The sequence below is a fragment of the Astyanax mexicanus genome, chromosome 13 (genome assembly GCF_023375975.1).
Source record: "Astyanax mexicanus isolate ESR-SI-001 chromosome 13, AstMex3_surface, whole genome shotgun sequence".
Taxonomy (NCBI): domain Eukaryota; kingdom Metazoa; phylum Chordata; class Actinopteri; order Characiformes; family Acestrorhamphidae; genus Astyanax; species Astyanax mexicanus.
Genome location: NC_064420.1, coordinates 46494316 through 46520096, shown reverse-complemented (window position 1 = coordinate 46520096; position 25781 = coordinate 46494316). Strand labels below are relative to the sequence as shown.

The following is a 25781-nucleotide window of genomic DNA, read 5'->3' as shown; positions in this document are numbered from 1 at the left end:
TACAATTTGAAAAATACTTTTTTTATTGTAACAGATGTGAAAATCGGAGCACGTCTCACATTTAAGCTGGACATTCTGGAGCGTTCTGTAAATTCAACTCCATAATTCCTAGTGCAGTCAGCAATGAACGTCAGCGCTCAAGGACTGCACTGTTTAATTCATTGGAGCGCCACGCAGAGCTTTTCATCCTTACTCTGAATTAAAACCACAAAAATAAATAAATATAATAATATATGACTAGTTACATGGAAATTGTCTGTCTTTCTGTCTGTCTCCTTCTTATTTTTGTCTTCATCTATCAATCTGTCTGTCCATGTGTCTGTCTATTCGTGTTTCAATTTGTCTTTGTCTATTGTCTTTTTACCTGTCTATCTGTCTGTCTATCTGTGTATCTGTCTGTCTCTGTTTCTCTCTCTCTCTCTCTCTCTCCGTCTCTCTCTCTCTTTCTGTGTCTGTCTGTCTGTGTTCCTCTTATTTCTGTTTCCATCCATCAATCTGTCTGTCTGTATATGCGTCTGTCTGTATATGCATCTGTCCATCTATCCATCTTTCCATTTGTCTTAGTCTAGTGTCTTTTTATCTGTCTGTCTGTCCGTCATCTGTGTATCTGTTTCTCTCTGCCTCACTCTTATCTATCTGTCTCTCTGTCTGTCTGTCTGTTTCCCTCTTATTTCTGTTTCCACCCATCAATCTGTCTGTCTGTCTGTCTGTATATGCATCTGTCCATCTATCCATCTTTCCATCTTTCCATTTGTCTTAGTCTTTTGACTTTTTATCTGTCTGTCTGTTCGTCATCTGTGTATCTGTGTGTGTCGGCTTTCCTCTTATTTCTCTCTCTCTCTCTGTTCTCTCTCTCTCTTTCTATCTATGTATCTGTCTGTCTGTCTATATTCATCAATGTGTCTGTCTGTCAATGTGTCTCTCTGTCTATCCATTTTTCTATTTGTCTTTGTCAAATGTATTTTAATCTGTCAGTCTGTCTGTCTGTGTATCTGTGTCTGTATGCTCTTATTTCTGTTTCTGTCTCTCTCTATCTGACTTTATCCATCCATCCATCCATCCATCCATCCATCTATCCATCTATCCATCCATCCATCCATCTTCTCACAAGCAGCTCTCATATGGATGATAATGGGTATGAGGATGATCAACAAACTTCCTCTGTTCAGCTTCTCTTTTTGTGAACCCTGTTAATCATAAAATGTTAAGAAATTTGATTGGAAGGTTTAGGACTGACTAATATTTACTCTCACATTATCAGATATCCAATCAAAAGTCCAACCAGGATATTCTTTTCGATTGGAAAATTTGTAGGAAAATCCAAATCAGGGTTAAAATCTGGCAAACTTTTTATAAGGCCAGGCTTAAACTACCAAATCCTGACTAAATCCAAATATAACGAATGACAAACAAAAGCTAATACCAGAATCTAATAATACTAGTAGATAATACTAATAATAAATCAAAAGCTTTACCAAACTACTTTTATATCAACTCACCGCCCAGGGTTTATCACAGAGGTTGTAGATGGACTCCAGGGAGTTGACGCTGGGGATCCCGGCGTACTGCAGACCGATGATCAGGTTGCGGAAATCTGCGTTTTCAGTCATGCTGAAGGCGTGCTGGCGGATGAGGACGAAATCGGGCTTGAACGACCTGTGGAGACATTCGGACACTCTAGTTACAGAATTTATATACATTCATAATCAAAAAATAGTTGCAAAAATAGTTGCACTAAGAAATAAGTGTGGGATTGCAGTGGTATTCGGAGGGGTGATAAAAGTTACCAGAAACAATAAATGATTAAACATTTAGGGCATCTGTAAAAAAAATGCCTTGCATGGTTTGAAATGCACAAAAGGCATGTACTAATTCTTTTAATTAATGAATCATGGGTGTGGTTAATTTTGGGTGTAGCGTGAAATAAACCAATCAGTGTGCCAGTTGTCCTTCCTTTTAAGAGGCAGGTGAGCTCTGACTTTTGTGCATTTGCATTTTAACAGCGCAGCGCTTTTGTGCTTCTCAGCAGAGACAGATACTGACCTGTATGTTCATGCTGTGAAGATACTCCAGCAGCTCAATTTAAGGGAACAGCAATGTTATTTTATTATTGATTCTGTTTATTGTCGAGTGTACGAGCGCTGGGTGCACCCATAGGAACCGACTCTGACGACTGACTGTTGTCAGGGTTTTAATCAGTCAGTGGAGCACTTGTGTTATCCATCACCAAATTAAGAACACGACAGAAATTTACCTGAACACACCTCACTTCCAGACCACCACACCCATCAGTTTAGATTTATTCCTAAACTCTGACGCTATTTTAACAGTGCTGGCGCAAGGCGTGAAGCCCTGATGACGTGGTGTAAGGGAGCAATGAGCATTCCAATGTGCCTTGTGCAGGGTGTACGATAGGGCCCTTAGACTGATTGGTCATCTCCATCAAAAGAGATGAGACTCCATGACAGTCTGGCTGGACTACCCACCAAGTTCCGTTCCTGTTGGTTGTTTCCTTTAGGGTGCAGCTCTTTATTAACACAGAGTGTACTGTAGATACTTAAACGGGTCGAGAGGTGAATTCATTAAATGTCTCGTTAAACTCTAAGTGTCTTCTGTTATATCTTGTCTGTAATTAGTGATGGCACTTGTGAAGTCTCAGTGGTAATGGCTGCATATTTATAAAACCGTCAGACTGCAGGAATGTGAGTGTAAAGGATATTTAATATCTCACACTGACAATTTTATGCTCTCTCCACTCTGTGATTATTTACCAGTGGTGTGCAGTGAGGCCCTTCTAACCCTTCAGAGAAGGGGTGACAATAAATGCATGTAAATAATTACATTATTTTTAATCAGGAAATATATTTTATAGTTATTGTAAGAATTAATTTCATAAATTAACTAAAAATAAAAAACAGCAACTAATTTAAAGCATTAATCTGTGTCTTTCAGTTGCTACAGGACTCTTATCTGTCTGACAGCGGTTTTAACCAATCAAAGCTCTTTAAAATGGCTTCTGCCCCCACGTGACTGCTTGACCCTTCTCCTGATTTTGAGAAGGGTGTAGTAATGAATCTATTAGCAAAGTCGAAAGCAAGTCTAACCAATCAGATTCATGATTTTCACTCCGGGGGAGGGGCCATGGCTGTGCAACCCCTTCTCAGCAGCGCTGTGCTGAAGGTGTTACGCGATGCTTAATCATAAACGGAGCTCATGCTGGATTAATTCAATAGTTAGAGAACTATCATGGATTTGCGGCTGTAAATCAGACAGATATTGTGTCACGTCATATTAAATAGCCTGTATAAAGGCTGTTCTTCAATGTGAAACTAATTCAAAATAATAGGCGGCCAGACTGGTGAGTTTTTGTGTGTACCTAATGTTTTGGCTGCCCTGGTGTACTGTAGACATACAAATTAGTGATCTCTGTTAAACGGTTGTACTTGTAGGCAAATAAATCACTGATTATTGGGTCTATTGTATAATTTTGTAGTTTGTAGCTGTTGTATTTGTGGGCTGTTGATGTGTATTAAGTTAATATAACTTAGTCAAGACAGAGTTATTGTAGTTATTGTAATATTTATCTATGTGTCGGTCAGCTGCGGGGTGGGGGGGTATAGGGGGGGTGTTTGCAGAAGGGGTACCTACTATATTCACTGCACGCCACTGTTATTTACACTGTTACAAATAAAGTGCTTTAAGTGATTGTTTGAGCGATGGCTTCTGAAACACCACATACATGAAATTTCCTAAAATTTACTAAAATACACAAAATAAAGGCTTTTAATTTTTCAATGACAAAAATAAACTGTATTCATTTAAATCTGAATGTCAGCTTGCCCTTTTCAAGGTTTGCACATCTAATGACATATGACTAATAGAAACCCAGCAAAGTAATTTAAATGTTCATTTCAATCCCTGGATTTTAAAGCTTCTTTTTGAGCTTTAACTGTGTGAATTATGTATGCTATGAATTATTCACTACCCACTATGAAATATTTAACATCCACTATGAATTACTCCGTGTCCTGTATGAATAATTCACTACCTACTATGAATTATTCAACATCTACTATAAAATATTTATTATCCATTTAAAGTTATTCAAATTCGACTATGCATTATTCTTTATCCACTATGCGTAATTTGTATCTACTATGGATTATTTAATATCCAGTATGTATCATTCCTTATTCAACAAGTATTGTTCTTTATTAACTATCAATTCTTAAGTATTCAGTATGTATTATTCATTATTCACCATGTATTATTCTTTATGTACTATCCTTTTTTATTATCCAGTATGTATTATTCATTATTCACCATTTATTATTATTTATTTTCTATGAATTATTTAGCATCCAGTGTGTAGTATTCATTATTCACCATGCATTTTTCTTTATCTACTAGGATTTTTTTAGTCTTTATTCACAATGTATTATTTTTTTTACTATGATTTTTTTAGTCTCCAGTATGTATTATTCATTATTTACTATATGTTATTCTTTGTTTACTATGATTTTTTTAGTATTCAGTATGTATTATTCATTACCCACCATGTATTATTCTTTATTTACTTTGAATTATGTAGTATACAGTAGGAATTATTCCGTATTTTCCATGTATTGTTCTTTATGTACTATGAATTATGTAGTATTCAATATGTATTATTTCTTATTTTACATGTAATATTCTTTATTTACTATGATTTTCTTTTAGTATCCAGTATGAATTATTCTGTATCAAGTATTTCTTGATGCTATGTTAAAAAAAATAATAGCTTTTTTTGTGAGATAGTGGCACACTGATGGTTCAGCCATATTACATGGCATTTTGGACAGCTTTTCAGACACATTTTCATCCAGACCCACTGCAGATCTCTGGACACTGTCTGCACCAGCACAGATACTGCCCTCCTGCTTCTAATCTCAGCCTGCTCTATTCAGCTGTATGTTAGGACTGTAATCAGTCAGGACATCTATCTCTGCTGTTGTAATGTGGAGCGAGCAGATAACCAGCCGAGCTGCAGTCTGCTGTCCACAGTGGGATCTTTTTCAGGATGTGCTTGGTTTAGCCTGAGAGGCTTCCAGTCATTAAGTCCAACACAATTAGAATGCAGCAGACAGGCAGCTTTAGCAGGAGAGCTACAGACTCAGACTAATGCAGGACTCAGTAATTGGACAGGCTCGGCCTGGCATCTAGCCTAACCCTTAGCAAGACGTACCAACAAATCACATACTGGAGATAGCCCAGGTCAGACAAGCACCAGACAAATGCACTCACATCCACTTTACTGAAAACGTCTACCTTGATTTTAAACTCTATAGTCTACATACCTCACTCTGTAGGTGCACTATACTGAAAACCTTTGTATTTTTGAATATACAGTTATTTCTGAGTATGTGCTCCGAAAAGTTTGAGCCACTTATTAACGTACAGGGGTTGGACAAGGAAACTGAAACACCTGTCATTTTAGTGTGGGAGGTTTCATGGCTAAATTGGAGCAGCCTGGTGTTCAATCTTAATTAATTGCATATTGCACCAGTAAGAGCAGAGTGTGAAGGTTTAATTAGCAGGGTAAGAGCACAGTTCTGCTCTAAATATTGCAATGCACACAACATTATGGGTGACATACCAGAGTTCAAAAGAGAACAAATTGTTGGTGCACATCTTGCTGGAGCATCTGTGACCAAGACATCAAGTCTTTGTGATGCATCAAGAGCCAAGGTATCCAGGGTAATGTCAGCGAGTTACCACCAAGAAGGACCAACCACATCCAACAGGATTAACTGTGGACGCTGTAAGAGGAAGCTGTCTGAAAGGGATGTTCGGGTGCTAACCCGGATTGTATCCAAAAAAACATAAAACCACGGCTGATCAAATCACGGCAGAATTCAATGTGCACCTCAACTCTCCTGTTTCCACCAGAACTGTCCATCACCACAATACATTATTGTGCTCTAAATCCAGGTGTTTCAGTTTCATTGTCCAACCCCAGTAAATGTGGGCTGTCACAGTGCCTGTAACGAAGGCCAAAGGTCATCTGGCATGCTTACAATATCATTCTGATTTACTCCAATGCAGCCTGTCATGACTACCCACCAAGTTTTATTCTTTTTGGATGTTTCCTTCTGGATTGCTGCAAAATTTGACATGCAGTTACGTAGAGGTGCATCACAAAAAAATAAAATATAATTGAAAAGTTACTTTATTTCAGTAATTCAGTTCAAAATGTGAAACTCATATATTATATAGATATATTAAACACACAGAGTGATCTATTTTAAGCCTTTATTTCTTTTAATGCTGATGATTATGGCTTACAGCCAATGAAAACCCCAAAATCAGTATCTCAGAAAATTAGAATATTATATTAAAGACCAATTGGTACTTTTGGTAGTGTGGGCAGTGTGCCAAGTCCTGCTGGAAAATGAAAAATCTGTATCTCCATAAAAGTTCCTACATGATATAACACCAGCAGATGACAGACATGTCTCTCCAAACCATCACTGATTGGTGGAAACTTCACACTAGACCTCAAGCAGTTTGGACTGTGTGTCTCTCCACTCTTCCTCCAGACTCTGCTCCCTTGATTTACAAATGAAATGTAAAATTTACTGATGATCAGTGATGGTTTGGAGAGACATGACATCTGCTGGTGTTGATCCACTGTGTTTTATTATCAAGTCTAAAGTCAGTGCAGTTTTGTTTTCCCACAAAATCTTACAGCATGGAGATGCAGATTTCATTTTTCAGCAGGACTTGACACACTGCCCACACTGCGAATATAACAGATTAATGGCTTTATGCTTTTCTGAATATTGGTCAGACTTAACCATATGGCCACTGCTGATCAGATCTATTGTGGGTGGTGGAACATTCTCAGCACAGCTGTGTGGTGCTGGTGCGAGTGTATCAGTCACAGTGTTGCTGCTGGTGTTTTCACACTTGTCAGAGTACCTGCTAGGATCAGAGTGGATCAACATCAACAGATGGGCTACACAATCTCTAGTTCAATATTCTGAGCAGAACTGTGCTCTTACTCTGCTAATTGAACCTTCACACTCTTACTACTCTTACTGGTGCAATGTGCAATTAATGAAGATTGAACACCAGGCTGCTCCAATTTAGCCATGAAACCTCCCACACTAAAATGGTGACAGGTGTTTCAGTTTCCAGTTGTCCAACCCCTGTATTTTATAATAGTTGAGTAATGTTTGAATATAATAAACTTTTCATAAAACAGACTTAATTTATTTGAGTTCAAACTAGGTGTAGGTTTCTAGTGTACGTACCTCACGACCCTGGTTCCATTCCTAAGGACCTGCATAGCCACGTTACAGGTCCCGTTAGCATGAGACACCACATTCAGGTCACGAAACTCAGCCTAGAATACAAATGAAGGAATAAATCAGTAAATCAATACAGCAATAAAGCCAGCACAATCTGTACAGCAGTAGAGATGATGTGGTTTGTTTTATTATATATAATATTTACTTGTTGCGAAACCTACCTGTTCCACTTTGATGTCGTAATCTCCCTGCAGCTTCTTCCCTCTGAATAATTTGGCCCTATAAAACATAACAGAACAATACTGATGACTGTGATCTAAGACGTATTTAAAGGTTGTATATGATGCTGCATATGACATTGTTTCCTAGACTCCACTGTCTGCAGTAGCTTGTAAAAATAAAAACCTCAGAAATATGAGTTGATCAGAGAGATGTTAAATATCGACATCAACCAGTGAGTTCTTGGCCTCGCCCACCTCGGCTCAGGACCGCCCACAGGTGGTTCTTACAGCTTCTGTTTACAGCAGCTAGTTAGCGTCAGCTATCTTGTGTAAGTAACTGTAGGTTTAAATCGGATCTCCAGTTGATTCCACGTTCTACCAAGACATTAAATATGCACTAGGGAAGCACGGTTTGACAAGGCAGCTCAACTCGACAGAACACCAGTCAAAGTCGGCATCGTTTACATCAGATTTTATGATATAGAGCGTTTATAACATTTCCAGTCTGACGTTAAGTAAAGTTTAAGGGTTAATTTTACCTTTATAACTAAGGCTGTATCCCTGAAAAAAACATTTTGTCCTTTAAGTTTTAGAGCTGTAAAATTGACTGTGGGGGAAGGCAGGTAGGTGTTCTCTGCTTCAGTGCTGTTAGCCAATCAGAGGTGATATATTTGCATGTATGAATATTCATGAGAAAGAGCCAAATCCTGTCTTTCTTCAGAAAAGCAGGGCTAAATAGAAACACCTGAACACTTTTTTTCACAAAAAACGTGTCACATGGCATTCATTCATACTAGAGACACAACTAGACTTTTTAAAATTAATTTAAAAATGATGAAATGAGACCTTTAAAAAATGGTTCAGTCAGAAAAGCCTAATGTTGCTATCAATATGAGAAAATAAACAGATACTAATTGCATAAATTGGTGCTTACTAGCTGCCAATCTTTATAATTATTGGTACCATTGTCCAGTATGTCAGTATGTCTTATAGAAGTAATTGTTTTTTTGTTTCAATTTAATTAAATTCAATTAATTTAATTAAATTCAGTTAATTTAAAAAAACAATTACTTCTATAAGACATACTGACATACTGGACAATGGTACCAATAATACACCACTATGTAATATATATATATATATATATATATATATATATATATATATATATATATATATATATATATATATTAAAAAATCTTCTCTATTCCATTTTATCCAATTATGGCAGAATTACAGACACATTAGAACTGAACTTTCAAACTTTAGGCAGTGCACAAATCTGGTTTTGGAACAGAAACATTATAATTAGTAACACTAAACATATAAATGTCTATGAATGCAGCTCAACTATAAGATAAATGTAATGTGAATTATGTAAATAATGTTTTGTTTAATATAACCCTACACCAAAACTTAGTCCTAACCTTACCCAAATCCTTTAACAGTCAGGTTTAGAGCTGGGTATCGAAATTCAACAGCTGTACACAAGCACATTTCAACAAACTAAAGCAATGTAAAGTCAAGGAAGGAAAGTCAAGGATGCACATGGACTGAGATGGTAGATTAATATTACAGGATTTTACCCTAAATGTGCAGCATTTTACAGTTCTGGAGAGAGATCTCATGCAGCTCCACTGAAGTTACGTAGTGCAGAAGCTGGTGCACACTATGCCCAGAGATGCCTTTCTCCCTATTTAAAGTAAATGGATGGATGCACCAAGAATATGCTATAATGGCATCAGGTGCATGTTTTGAATGACACAATCAGATGCTAATAATTGGATGGCCGGGAAACAGATGTGCTTGGAGAAATCATTGAGAAAGTCAGATAAATGGAAATGAGATGAAAGCGTATTTGACTCTCCCAGTTGGGAAGCACCTGTTGTCAGACCTTCCACAGTAATTAGAGGAAATTGATTGCGCAACTAAACCACACCTGATACCTGTTTATCCAGCAGGACCCAGCCAGCATGCTCATGTGCAGCTCACATGAGTGGAATGTGGGTTAAGAGGGGGTTCCGTGTGGGTTGGTACATATGTTTCTTCACTTGGACCCAGTTGGGCTTCCCAAATGAGCTTCATCCTTACATCCCACCTTAATTTCACGAGGGTCTCATCTAGGGCCCTATAGGTGCAGAGTATGATCAACCCATGTAAAAGCCCTCCTGATCCCATCACTAACTTTGAAGCAGACATTGACATGCATGATTCTTCTCACACACATTGATTTACTGCCTGATAGATCGGTTTATATATGTTTACCTATCAGTAAGTAATATATGTAAGACCTATCAGGGAGCTTCTTTGGTGGAGCTTAAGTATTTGTTCAGTTTAGTTATGAAGCTCAATGGCAGTGAGTTCAAACACATTAAATGTAAATGTATTACACCTGCACGATTGCCTATTATGGGCAAATTAATGTAACATAAATTATATACATTATAAATACTAGCTAATATCTGTGCTTCTGTATTGATGTCCTTTAAGATGAATGCATGAAGTTATATTTATGTAAACCAAGGATGCTTTACAATCACACTCCACACACAACAATTTACACTCAGCACTCATCCACACGCACCAGCGAGAAATGGATGCCATTACATCCACCATACTTTTAACCAGATACCTGATTATTTAGGGAAAACAAAAAATCCTCAGTTGGCGAACCTTCCCAGGAGTGACCGGCAGAGCAAATTTACCCCAAGAGAGCAGCAATGACTCATCCAAGAGGTCACAAAAGTTTGTAATAGTCTGTAGTCTTTAACATAGTTATACATCTCTGGGAAAACAAAAAAATATGAGAGCACTTCAGTTTCTGTATATGTTTGAGTAATAAATCAACATTGTTGTTTTATCTATAAACTACTGACGACATTTCTCCCAAATTCCAAATAAAAATATTGGCTGAAATAGCGAAAAAAATGCAGAGATTTCAGACCTCAAATAATGTAAAGAAAACAAGTTCATATTCAATAAAGTATTACTAAAGTTCAAAAATCAATATTTGGTGGTTTTTAATCACATTTGTTCATGAATCTTGGCATCATGTTCTCCTCCACCAGTCTTACACACTGCTTTTCTTTTGGATAACTTTATGCTAATCACTCCTGGTGCAAAAATTCAAGCAGTTCAGTTTGGTTTGATGGTTTGTGATCATCCATCTTCCTCTTGATTATATTCCAGAGGTTTTCAACTTGGTAAAATCAAAGAAACTCATCATTTTTAATTGGGAAAATAATTGGGGACCCAGTTGGGATGATCTGGGTGTCTGTATATGGCCTATGAAGACACTCCGTGAACTCTTCAGCCAGATTTCAACTTTGTATCTTGTCATTAGTACCCGATATCCATCTAGACGGCAGGTGGCACATGTTTGTTTGTTTACATGGGAGCGCCTGCCATCCGTCAGATAGCTTCAGATGATGGCAGACTGGCAGGAAGCAAAGGATGAATTATTCATCTTAGCCCTCCCTCCCCGTTCTCTCGCTCCAGAGCCGTGCAGGCGGACGACAGTGACTCACCACGGGAAGATCAAAGCAGGAGAAAATAAATGCATGCGGGCCCTGAACGCTCCGCCTTTCCTTTCACTCCAAATGATCAGAGCAGCCGAAGAGAAACAGATCATCGTGACTGCGCCTGAATTCACTTAGGTAATGGGTGGCCTGCAGGAGTTGGAGAAATGCCACCACCGTCATGGCGCAACATCCGAGCAGGATGGAGATTTATGCGCTGTGGATTTGGTCTCTGAAAGCCTGATTTCAGTGTTTGGGAGAGCTCTGTACACACCGTGCTGCTATAGAGATGTTTTTCTTTGCTGTACAGACTGGAAACATTACACCACTGCAAATCTGCTGGAGTGTGAGACTAACAGCACGACTCTCCACCCCATGCTGCTCATAAGACAATGATAAATGCCAAGAGCTGGAGGGAGTGGAGGCCTGGGCTGATACCAAGCGTGCACATAATGGGATGCACTGGATAGTAATACATTAAATTTAATTGATTTTGACAGTTCTAATAATCTTTATTAGAGTTTTATACAAGACGAGTGCAAAGGGAAACATTAGGACGATGCACAGTGAAGGCTGTGTATTGGCTTGAATGATACAGGGGTTACAATTAGACTTTTACCGAATTGAAAACCTCTGGAATATAATCAAGAGGAAGATGGATGATCACAAGTCATCAAACCATCAAACTGAACTGCTTGAATTTTTGCACCAGGAGTGATTAGCATAAAGTTATCCAAAAGCAGTGTGTAAGACTGGTGGAGGAGAACATGCCAAGATGCATGATTAAAACTGTGATTAAAATCAGGGTTATTCCACCAAATATTGAAACTTTATGAATATAAACTTGTTTTGAAGGTCTGAAAGCTCTGCATCTTTTTTTTTTTGTTATTTGTTATGTTCATTTTACTCAAATCTATACCTATTAATAGCAAAATCAGAGAAACTGATTCAGAAACTGAAGTGGTCTCTTCATTTTTTTCCAGAGCTTAGTGCAAACACACAACTTTCCCCATAGCTATTAGCTATTAGGATGTGCACTGTCATAGAAACTAAATCATTAGGAAACACAATTAAAACAATTAATATAATAAATACAACACTGTCCAAAACAAATTAGTTTTTCCACACCTAATTACAAATACATATTAGCATCCAATTAAATTTGATCAGTGAAAAGAGGCTGCTGTGTCAAACACTGGCACATTTATTTCCCACCAGAAATAAGTAGAACAGCAAATATCAGCCCTGTGAAACTGAACTAGATTTTATTAATATCTTCTATCTATCTGTCTATCTATCTTCAGCACATTTCCATGAATCTGTGCACATGGACTGTGTTAAAACTAACTCTGTATTGTGGAGGCTGTACTTTAAATTGTGTCCCACTCCATCACCCGTCCTCGCTTTCATTCACTCAGTTAATTGCTCACACTCTCACCCATTCACTCACAACTCCATTGACTCACCCACCCATAACTCAACCACCTAATCACTAGTGCTGTGCAATATGACGATAAATATCGTGGGGACGATAGAAAAGTGTCTATCGTGCTGCTTACCTTCTATCTTCCCTATCGTTTCTACAGTAATTTAATCAATTATTCATGCAGATATATAAAGTAGGCTATGATGTGGTCACCTTGCATAAACTCTGTTTATATAAGTGATAATAAAGTAATCTTCACAAAAAAAGCTTCATAATGTGGTTTTGAGACACGATGCTGCTTTACGTTATTAAACTCATGAGAGCTGAACAATGGAGACGCATTGTTCTTTTTAAAAAATTAGCTACTGCATCTACCTCATCTGTTTTTTATTTGATACATATTTATTGCTGCACTAAAAGGTAGTAATTCTCATTTGTGAAAGTTGGGTTAAATGTCACTTTGAAATAGTTGGAAAAAAGTAAGCAATGATTTTATTTTGTCATATTTTTCGAAGAATAACTGAAAACATACTTAAATTTGGTATATCATGAAATATATCATTATCGTGATATAAAAAAATCCATATCGTGATATGTGATTTTTCCCATATCGCCCAGCACTACTAATCGATCAATTACTCACCAACTGACCAGCCATCCACTCGCTCAACCAACCAACCAGCTACTTATCCAAGCATCTACTGACTTTTCCACCAATACATTGAATCTCTCCCATCTCCTACTCAATCAAACTCATCTATAACTACCCAGCAACCCATCTATCCACCCACTTGCCCAACAAACCACTCACTCACCCAACTGATAAACCATTCACTTGCCCATCCTCTCATCCACTCAACAATTCATACATTCACCACTTATCCACTCCATCACCAACCCAACTCACAACATTCTTCCCCTCCCATCCACTCATCCACTTACCCACTCACTCACCCATCCATCCATCCATCCACCCGTTCACTTACTCTCCCATTTACCCATCCACTCACTTATCCACTCCATCACCAACCCAACTCACAACATTCTTCCCCTCCCATCCACTCATCCACTTACCCACTCACTCACCATCCATCCATCCATCCATCCACCCGTTCACTTACTCTCCCATTTACCCATCCACTCACTTATCCACTCCATCACCAACCCAACTCACAACATTCTTCCCCTCCCATCCACTCATCCACTTACCCACTCACTCACCCATCCATCCATCCATCCATCCATCCACCCGTTCACTTACTCTCCCATTTACCCATCCACTCACTTATCCACTCCATCACCAACCCAACTCACAACATTCTTCCCCTCCCATCCACTCATCCACTTACCCACTCACTCACCCATCCATCCATCCATCCATCCATCCACCCGTTCACTTACTCTCCCATTTACCCATCCACTCACTTATCCACTCCATCACCAACCCAACTCACAACATTCTTCCCCTCCCATCCACTCATCCACTTACCCACTCACTCACCCATCCATCCATCCATCCATCCACCCGTTCACTTACTCTCCCATTTACCCATCCACTCACTTATCCACTCCATCACCAACCCAACTCACAACATTCTTCCCCTCCCATCCACTCATCCACTTACCCACTCACTCACCCATCCATCCACCCGTTCACTTACTCACCCATTTACCTATTCACTCATAAACCCATTTAATCACTCACTGATCCACTCAACCATTCACTAACTCACTCATTCAAAATCCTATTCACTTGCCCACTCAAAAACAACTTACAAACCCATTTACCTAACCATTCACTCACCCATCCACTTACCTCACTATGTACCTACCCTACCCACCTGGGAACTCTGTAACCAACTGCATTAACCATTCACCAGTGGTGTGCAGTGAAGCCCTTCTAACCCTTCAGAGAAGGGGTGACAAAAAGTGCATGTAAATAATTACATCATTTTTTATCAGGAAATATATATATTATAGTTATTGTAAGTGTAAGCATTTATTTTATAAATTAACTGAAATAAAAAAGAGCAACTAATTTAAAGCATTAGTCTGTGTTTTTTAGTTGCTACAGGACTCTTATCTGACTGACAGCAGTACTGACCAATCAAAACTGCTTTTTAAATTGGCTTCTGCACCACGTGCCTGCGTGAACCCTTCTCCTGATTTTAAGAAGGGTGTAGTGATGAGTCTGTCAAAGTCATAGGACAATCTAACCAATCAGATTCATGATTTTGGACCATGGCTGGACCATGGCTGTCTAATCCCTTCTCTGTGCTCCGATGAAGGGGTTACACTACGTGCACTGATTAGTCGTAAAACGGAGCGAGCATGCTGGATTAATTAAATATTTAGCTAACTATCAGAAGGGGTAGCCACTATATTCACTGCACGCCACTGCCATTCACTCACCCAACTATTCACTAAATCACTTACTCACTTAGAATATCCTAAAGGAGAATGTCCGGCCATCAGTACATGACTTGATGCTCATGCATACTTGGGCTCTGCGGCAGGACAATGATCCAAAGCACACCAGCAAGTTCAGCTCAAAATGTCTCAAACAACAAAACATAAAAAATAAAGGTTTTGGAGTGGCCTGGCTTGATAATTAAAAAATTGTAAGTAAAAAATAGATAAAAAAGCAAAAAAATGAAAAAAAAAGAAATCTGTTGAAAAAAAAAAGCTTTTTCACAGCACTGTAGCTCTGCCCACTGTATCAGAAACTAATGTTTTGCATGTTCTGCCTGTACACAAATTACATTTAACACTGGTTCTGACTCTGGCTGCATTGGGCTCATTTTTATTTTTATTTTTTTTATACTCTTGTGGTATATCTATTATGGGTACAAAACTGTCAGATTTAGTTACTGTCAGCCTTGGTTTGGAAAGCTGGAGTGCTGTGCCACCCAACTGCCAAAGATATGAAGTTCCTGGCCTCTTGCTAGTTCACAGAAAATCACTCTTAGATAAGAAGCCGCTCACACAGGGAGCATCTAATCTTCTTCACCTGACTTTTACACTGCTCATAATCTCTATGGACCCATTTAGAAAGGATTAGAAGACATCTCGCAGCATAGCACTCTCTAGATATAAAAGAGATGAGCAGAAATGACTGATGCTGAATGTTTATTCAGTGGAGCAGTGAATCTCCAGACCCAGTCCCTGACGGTCTCTTCTCAGACACAGATTTAACATAGAAGATAATGGAAGTTTGAAGCCTGAGAATCTTAAACTGTGCTGAACTCCTGCCCTCAGGGATCAGATATCGGATAGCGGTGTTATGAATCCATCCTAAAGTGCTTATATTTAATTCATTCCAAATAGCCTCATCATTTTTCTCTATTAAAGCCTAATAGAGTCATTATAGTATGCTTTATTATTCAGTTTCCCATTTTAAGGGCAATATTATCCCATAATAGAGATATAAAAAGGTGTGATAGGACAGGTTTTGAGATGGTGAGTAAGCAGAAAGAGGATGAGCTTGTTTTAGGCCATCATTTAAAGGCATTAACATATGTCAAAGGGTGATTAGATCACCAGTAATTGCCAAAACATATATATTCCTTCACACCTGGCATTAAATTGGACAATGTTATAGCTATTTTTACGGGAATAGGTCTATGGGCTCAAAAAAAACATTTTCATGATGTTCTTTGCACAAAATCTCATTTATCTCACATAAAAAGATTTTACCAGCTTTATTTTTTCCAGTTTCAGTCCCCTTCAGAATGAGCTGTTTAAGGGTTCTGTTACTTTTATGCAACTTTACTGGAGAAAAGGGCAATGTATTCATCTGCGTCAGGTCTATGCCACTCCCTACACTGTAGCCTACACATACCCTACATCTTAGCATACACTGACCCTACACTTTAGCCTACACAAACCCTACACTGTAGCCTACACATAGCCTATGCCATAGCCTAAACATACCCTATACTGTAGCCTACACATACCCTACACTGTAGCCTACACGTACCCTATACTGTAGCCTACACCTACCCTATACTGTAGCCTACACATACCCTACACGTACCCTATGCCATAGCCTAAACGTACCCTATGCCACAGCCTACACCTACCCTACACTGTAGCCAACACGTACCCTATACTGTAGCCTACACTGTAGCCTACACATACCCTATACTGTAGCCTACACCTACCCTATACTGTAGCCTACACATACCCTACACTGTAGCTTACACATACCCTACACGTACCCTATGCCATAGCCTACACGTACCCTATGCCGCAGCCTAAACCTACCCTACACTGTAGCCAACACGTACCCTATACTGTAGCCTACACTGTAGCCTACACATCCCCTATACTGTAGCCTACACCTACCCTATACTGTAGCCTACACATACCCTACACTGTAGCCTACACATACCCTACTCTGTAGCCTACACATACCCTACACGTACCCTTTGCCATAGCCTACACGTACCCTATGCCGCAGCCTACACGTACCCTACACTGTAGCCTACACATACCCTACACTGTAGCCTACATGTACCCTATACTGTAGCCTACACATACCCTATACTGTAGCCTACACGTACCCTATGCCATAGCCTACACGTACCCTATGCCGCAGCCTACACGTACCCTACACTGTAGCCAACACGTACCCTATACTGTAGCCTACACTGTAGCCTACACGTACCCTACACTGTAGCCTACACCTACCCTATACTGTAGCCTACACATACCCTACACTGTAGCCTACACGTACCCTATACTGTAGCCTACACATACCCTATACTGTAGCCTACACGTACCCTACACGTACCCTATGCCATAGCCTACACGTACCCTATGCCGCAGCCTACACGTACCCTACACTGTAGCCAACACGTACCCTATACTGTAGCCTACACTGTAGCCTACACATACCCTACACTGTAGCCTACACGTACCCTATACTGTAGCCTACACATACCCTATACTGTAGCCTACACGTACCCTACACGTACCCTATGCCATAGCCGACACGTACCCTATGCCGCAGCCTACACGTACCCTACACTGTAGCCTACTCGTACCCTATGTCTTGGCCTACATGTACCCTACACTTTAGCCTACATCTCTTTATCCTACATCTCAGCCTACACATACCCTACACCATATTCAACACGTATCCTATGCCATAGCCTACATGTTCCCTACATCTTAGCCTACATGTTCCCTACATCTTAGCCTACACATACCCTATATGTAGCCAACACATATCCTACGTCTTAGCCTACACGTACCCTATGCCGTAGCCTACACAGACCTTCTACTGTAGCCTACACTACCATTCGCTATAGCCCGACGCACACCTTCCTAGCCATTTAACTATAAGGCAGACTGCAGCAGCTGCGATTGGTCCGCATGTGACTTTTGGCATATCAGCAAAGTACATACCGTGACAGTGTACTGTCAGGGCCATTATTATACTATTATAAATTGTGTTATAATTGTATGATATTACGTATTATGTATTATTTATAAGGACACCTACTCAAGTCTTGTTTGACAATTGACAACCTTGCACAAAAATGTATCATAACACATAATATAATGGGGTAACTATTATTAAACTCGACTCAGTTTAGCGTAGACTTCGGATATCCATAAATGTCAATGTGGATTTATGTGAGTTGTGATTTAAAGCTTACAGGACGTAGATTGGTGCTGTTAGTTAATGTGCTACTACAGTATTGTGTTCAATTTACAGTGATTTGATCTAAAAGACTCAATAAGCTCAGTATTGTTGCTAAAGAGTACCCTGCCACTTCTGTTTAGTGACTAAGAAAAAACAGCACTTGGCATTTATACAACATGAGTAATACCAGCCACTTTGCATACTCACAATACAGCATGTATTTCACATGAAAGCGTGTTTCAATCAGGGTTAACACAATATCAGCATGTGGGCTTTTGGCCTGAGCACCAAAGCCTCTTAATGAACTCGGCACAGTGACTCATCAAAATGAATACTACCACATTTACATTCTGAACATGAAGCTGCTGTGAAGGAAAGATAGCAGCTGAAGGAGAGCTGGCAGACCTGCAGGGAGAATTAGGACACTCCCTCCCACATACCCTATACTGTAGCCTACACCTACCCTATACTGTAGCCTACACATACCCTACACTGTAGCCTACACATACCCTACACTGTAGCCTACACATACCCTATACTGTAGCCTACACATACCCTATGCCATAGCCTACACGTACCCTATGCCGCAGCCTACACGTACCCTACACTGTAGCCAACACGTACCCTATACTGTAGCCTACACTGTAGCCTACACCTACCCTATACTGTAGCCTACACATACCCTACACTGTAGCCTACACTGTAGCCTACACGTACCCTACACTGTAGCCTACACCTACCCTATACTGTAGCCTACACATACCCTATACTGTAGCCTACACATACCCTACACTGTAGCCTACACTGTAGCCTACACGTACCCTACACTGTAGCCTACACCTACCCTATACTGTAGCCTACACATACCCTATACTGTAGCCTACACATACCCTATACTGTAGCCTACACGTACCCTATACTGTAGCCTACACATACCCTATACTGTAGCCTACACATACCCTATACTGTAGCCTACACATACCCTATACTGTAGCCTACACGTACCCTACACGTACCCTATGCCATAGCCTACAGAATTAGGACACTCCATGAAATGCTTTGAACTTTATTTGAATATACAGCTTTGGAAAAAATTAAGAGACCACTTTCAGTTTTGCTATTTATAAGTATATCTTTGAGTAAAATGAACATTGTTGTTTTATTCTTTAAACTACCAAATAAAACTACCAAATTCCAAATAAAAATATTTTCATTGAGAGCATTTATTTACAGAAAACGAGAAATGTCTGAAATAACCTCAAATAATGCAAAGAAAACAAGTTCATATTCATAAAGTTTTAAGAGTTCAGAAATGAATATTTGGTGGAATAACCCTGGTTTCTAATCACAGTTTTCATGCATCTTGGCATCATGTTCTCCTCCACCAGTCTTACACACTGCTTTTGGATAGCTTTATGCAAGCAGTTCAGTTTGGTTTGATGGCTTGTGATCATCCATCTTCCTCTTAATGATATTCTAGAGGTTTTCAATTTGGTAAAATCAAAGAAACTCATCATTTTAATTGGTCTCATTTTACATATATTTTTCCAGAGCTGTATTTAAATATATGGACATTTGATCTTTTGGGAATTGGGAAGGAGAGTAACGTAATTTCAATTCTATGTATGTCCTGTACATATGCAGCATTGACAATAAAACTACTTGACTTGACTTGATCTTCATTTAAACAACATTGAGTGCATTTACATGCAGACTTTACAATCTGATTACATCAGACTCTGTCAGTGAACCTGTAATCTGATCAGATGATGTGTTTACATGAACTTGGGTAATCAGATAATGGGAGAACTATACGTTTACATGATGATCCAGGTAATAATCATATTTTTGCTTTGCAACCAGCCAACAATCTCTCAGAGTATGATGTGAGACACATGATGTACAGTACCAGCCAAAAGTTTGGACACACCTCTACCCATTCAATGTGTTTTCTTTCTTTTTATGATTTTATTTTACATTAATTGTAAATTAAAATTGTGATTGGATGTAGAGAAGTATAAACATATACCATTCCGACTCCCTATTGGTTTATACGATCCAGTCGATCATACGATCTATCACACCTGCACTTTTGAAACCAGTACTTTTACAGTTTTACTTAAAGAGTTAATACGTCAACTCATACAGAAGTATTTTAAATCTTAGTATCTATACTTCTACCTACAGAGTAATGAATGTTAATGCTTTTCTTTTGACATCTTTGTGGATATATAGCCAATATAGGATACATAGCCAACATTCCGACACCCTATTGGTTTATACTGTGATCCATCACACCTGTGAATCATGTCACGCCCCGCCCACACTCCAGCAAGAACATAGCAGACGTATGTAGTCTAGTATGAAGATGATCCGTGCAGAGACTCAAGAGACAAACTCCAGACAAACTCCAGTCCAACTAAGCTTCTTTAATATATTTACATTCTACAAAAAATACATTCATTTACAATCAGCCTATATGCAGCTGAAACAGGGAACATCCTAGTGCATCCCAAATTATATTATCAATATTAACATTTTAATATTTTAACATTATAGCTATTATGGCTTTTAGAAAAATGTGTTTTGGGGAGGGGGGTAGAGCACCATAGGACTCTGTGGGCGTGGCCTAAGCTTTTGTTCTTAATGGCTTTATTTTTTCTCTTTACATTACTTTTACTTTTATACTTTAAGTCGTTTTGAAACCAGTACTTTTTTTAAACACTTTTACTTAAAGAGTAAAAAGCTTGAGCTGATACTTCTTCAACTTCTACAGAAGTATTTATTTTAAACCCTAGTATCTATACTTTTACCTAGAGAGTAATGAATGTTACTAAATTGTTTATTGTTTTATTATTTTATTTGGATCCTCATTAGTTGCTATTGCAATAGCAGCTATTCTTCCTGCGGTCCAACGAACATCTCATACATAACAAATATACACTAAATCACACGTCGTAGTTAAATGCACATAACAAAAAAGTTCTATACAAACAAATAAATAAACAAAAAGCAATCAAAACAAAAAAAGAAAGAAAAGTATGACATATTGTATACTAGATGTACACAAATTCATATACAATACGTACATAAAATAATGATAATAGGATTAAGAAACTTTTTAAAGAAAATAACTAATAGTATGACTAATAAATACTATTTTAAATCCATCCCTTATAGCCCCCATTCTTTTGTGGAAAAAATAGAAAGAAAATCGCTCGGCTAATGCAGTCTGACAGCCAGAACGCTAACCAGCCAGGCTAGGCTAAGCTAAGTTAATGCTGAGCTAAAGCAAGCTACGCTAACCTAACCACAGTCCAGCCAGCTAGCTAAAACCAACACCACCCAGCAAAACAAGCAGAAATGCTCAAAAAATATGCAGCGTTTATCTGAAGAAGACTCTACAAAGCAGGAGAGGAGAGTATTAGCGTTATTTCACGATCCTAACGTTTACCATCTTCACTTATTCCCAATTTGGATTTCAAGCTAACGTTTGTGGAGTTAGTCTGTATGAACTATACACCGTTTTGTAGTTTAGTTTCAGTTCTGTTACAGTTGTTGTGGAACTACTTTTTGGCGGAAGGCACTGTTCATATTTAACTATATTCATTCAGAATTTCTTAAAGTTCTTTGATTTATTATTTTCTTAATTCATTTTGTAAAAAAAAAAAAAACTGTTGTATAACAGCAATAGAACACGAGAGGGAGTGTGTTATTCGTGATAACACACTCCCTCTCGTGTTCTATTGCTTAAATATAGAACAACATATGAAAGTGACTTAAATTTAAGGTATTTGCAAGACAAAAACAAAGTTATATAATCATTGTGAATTCCTTTTTTTTTTTTTTTTTTTTTTTTTTTTTTTTAATATGACTTAAGGGAATGTCACAGTATTGCATATCAACTCAGTTTGGGCTTGTGGCATGGTAATTAGATATGGCCTGAGTGACAGGCTATCCTCTAAGTGCTAATCAATGTAGCTGAGAGACTACGCTTCCCTAAAATTACAGTGAGTCCACTGTCTTTAATAGTGGGTTTGGGAGACAGTGGCACTGATACAAGCCATCCATTAAAGAACTACTCAAAGATCGTCTATAGGGAACATATGAAGAGAGTCATTTACACTTCTGTATACTGAGAAAACCCCCCGTCGCACTGCTGAAACCCATTTCACAGCTCGCTGAGCTCCCTGATAACTCCTTCAGCATATGTTCATAAATTATAAAGCTGAGCTGCTGCGATATCAAAGCTACAGAGTGTTCTGTATACATTCTGTGTGCACTGGATACACACTCAGTACACACCATCCATACGGGCTTCGATGCTCAGGTTTGAAGGCACTATTCATTTCTATTTGATGCAGAGTGCTGCTATGCTCTTTTCCATTAATGCTTTTAGCCACTAAAGTGTCTCTAATTGAAACAGATAACCCAGAGTGGAGGAAGATGTGCAGAGAAAAAGATTTCCACGTTCGTACAGCAGTAAAGTCTGTCCTTTATATCCCAGTTTTACAAATTGTTCCGAATCATTTCAATTACAATATTCAATCTTTGTTTTCTTTTTTCTCATTCCATTCATAAATAAGGATGAAATCTCTCTCTAAGTGTGAGTAAGTGTCAGATTCACTGCTCATTATCATCCATTATTTATGCATTAATAATGCAGGGGCAGCATTCTCTCTCTGACCATTAACCATATAAAAAGCTCAGGATGCTGCACTGAAATCTATTGGAGAGCTGACAGAAACAGGATTTGGGCAGTGAATGAGTGAGAGAACAGGGTTTATGAGTGAGAGTGTGGTTGGGTTGAGCGGTTGGATTCAACCAACCACAACACGCTCCTTCAGGAAGTGGTCTCAGGAGGCAGAGGAGACCCTGAAGGACTGCTTTGCATCCACAGATTGGAGTGTTCTGCAGGACTCTCACGGTGAGGACATTGAGGGGGTAACAGACTGCACAACTGACTATTTGAACTTTTGCATGGACAATGTGGTTCCTGTAAGAACTGTTCGCTGCTTTGCTAATAACAAGCCCTGGATTACAAGTGACGTAAAGGACCTTTTAAACAAAAAGAAGAGGGCCTTTAAAGACAAGAACCAGGAGGAGTTGAAGAACATCCAGCGTGAACTCAAGTCCTGCTTAAAGGAGGCTAAGGAGACCTACAGGAAGAAGGTTGAGCAGAAGTTACAAGTTAACAACATGAAGGAGGTCTGGGATGGTATGAGGACAATCACAGGGTGCAAGCCAAAGAGTGGTGTGGAGAGAGCGAACGAACTCAATCTCTTCTATAACCGGTTTGATTGCCCTGTTTCATCCTCACCTGCTTCTGTCTGTCCTGCTATCTCAGCAACCTCAGCCTCTGCCCCACTGGACACCTCCCTACCTCTTCTGAGTGCTACACCGGTCTCCCTCCCACAGACTGTCAGCACATCCAGTCTGCCACCCCCCACCTCCACCCTCCACCTCTCTGCAGACCAGGTCACAGGGGCGCTGAGGAGACTCCGCTCAAGGAAAGCAGCTGGACCTGATGAGGTGAGCCCAAGACTTCTCAAGGCTTGCGCCTTTGAACTTGGATTACCCCTGTCGAACATCTTCAACATGAGCCTGCAGTTGGGGAGGGTTCCAACGCTGTGGAAAACCTCATGCCTGGTCCCTGTTCCCAAGAAACCTCGCCCCAGTGAGCTCAATGACTTCAGGCCAGTAGCTTTGACCTCCCACATTATGAAGACCATGGAACGACTGCTTCTCCCACTCCTCAGACCCCAGGTACAGCATGCACTGGACCCTCTCCAGTTTGCATATCGCAAGAAGATTGGTGTTGAGGATGCCATCATCTACCTCCTCCACCGAACCTACTCTCATCTGGACAAGGGCAGTAGTGCTGTGAGAATCATGTTTTTTGATTTCTCCAGTGCTTTTAACACCATCCAGCCTCCACTTCTCAGAGACATGCTGGTGAAGATGCATGTGGATCCTCACCTGGTGTCCTGGATCACAGACTACCTCACCTGCAGGCCACAGTATGTGAGGCTCACTGACGGCACATCAGAGACTGTGGTCAGTAGCACTGGAGCACCACAGGGGACTGTGCTCTCCCCCTTCCTCTTCACTCTCTACACATCAGACTTCCAGTACAACTCTGAGATGTGCCATCTGCAGAAATTCTCGGATGACACTGCCATCGTTGGGTGTGTGAAGGGTGGTCAGGAGGAGGAGTACAGGAGAAAGGTGGATGACTTTGTTGCTTGGTGCCGACTGAACCAACTGCAGTTAAACATATCCAAGACCAAGGAGATGGTGGTTGACTTTCGTAGGTCTGGACTACATTTGCAGCCAGTCTCCATCGAGGGGGTTGATGTGGAGACAGTGAAGACCTACAAGTACCTTGGTCTGCAGCTGGACAACAAACTGGACTGGTCAACAAACACAGACACCCTGTACAGGAAGGGACAGAGCCGGCTATATTTCTTGAGGAGACTGCGGTCCTTTAACATCTGTAAGAAGCTTCTGCAGATGTTCTACCAATCAATCGTGGCCAGCATTCTCTTCTACGCTGTGGTGTGCTGGGGAGGCAACATGAAGAGGAGAGATGCATCACGGCTGGACAAGCTGGTCAGGAGGGCCGGGGCAGTGGTTGGAATGGAGCTGGACTCTCTGGTTACAATAGCTGAGAGAAGGACTTTGGATAAACTGCTTTCTATCATGAACAATGATAGTCACCCACTTCACACCACCATCATGAAGCAGAGGAGTGTGTTCAGTGGCAGACTGCTGTCACAGAGCTGCACAACAGACAGACTCAGAAGATCCTTCATTCCGAGAGCCATCAGACTCTTTAACTCCTCCCATCGGGGACGGGATGCTGCTACTGACTGAGTTTAACTCAGTCACACCACATGGACTTTATTACTCCACCACTTAATTATTTACATTAACACTTCCCCAACCTCACTTACGTTCAAGTACACTTTACTCATGATTGGGTATTCACATATTCACAATCTCCTTTTAGAACTATATTTGTTACAGATGCATATTTATATTATATTTCTATGTCACATCAGCCACTTTCATAATCAATGTCATTGCACACTGCACTTTGCTCTGTTAATTATTTAATGAACATCAGCAACAACTGCACTGCTCTGTTTACAGATATGTATCTTACCTTGTATAGTACGTTTTTGTATAGCCTTATATATATATATATATATATATATATATATATATATATTTTTTTTTTTTTCTCTCTTTTCTTCTTCTTTTTCTCTATTCTTCTGTTTTAATTTATGTTTGAATCTGTTTCTTATTGTATTGTGTTGTTGCTGCTGGTTGCCTAAATTTCCTTCGGGATAAATAAAGTATCTATCTATCTATCTATCTATCTATCTATCTATCTATCTATCTATCTATCTATCTATCTATCTATCTATCTATCTATCTATCTATCTATCTATCTATCAAGTGGTTGGAGAGTGAGAGCGTTAGGTGGTGCAAGTTTTTAAGTGGGTGGGTGGGGTTTCGAGTGGGTGGGTAGGTTTCCAGTTTGGTGGATGTTTGGTTTTCAGGTTGGTTTATCGTTTTTTGAGTCGGTGGGTTTGTGGATTTTCGAGTTGGTGGGTTTGTAGGTTTTCGGGTGAGTTTGTAGGTTTTCGGGTGGGTGGGGGGTTT

At 39.5% G+C, this 25781-nt stretch overlaps 1 protein-coding gene across 4 annotated transcripts in view; it reads right to left on the bottom strand.

Moving 5' to 3' along the window:
* The window catches only part of syn2a (synapsin IIa), a 69005-nt gene that overhangs the window by 29864 nt on the left and 13360 nt on the right, over positions 1–25781 (bottom strand). For all 4 annotated transcript variants that reach the window (XR_007423897.1, XR_007423898.1, XR_007423899.1 and 1 more), the window contains exons 2-4: positions 7514–7571; positions 7296–7387; positions 1500–1656 (exon numbers count right to left, since the gene is read on the bottom strand). Coding sequence is in view for 1 of the 4 variants with exons in the window: in XM_049463133.1 (XP_049319090.1) it covers positions 1500–1656; positions 7296–7387; positions 7514–7571 (307 nt within the window). In the remaining 3 variants the exon portion in view is untranslated. The remainder of the gene's footprint in view (positions 1–1499; positions 1657–7295; positions 7388–7513; positions 7572–25781) is intronic.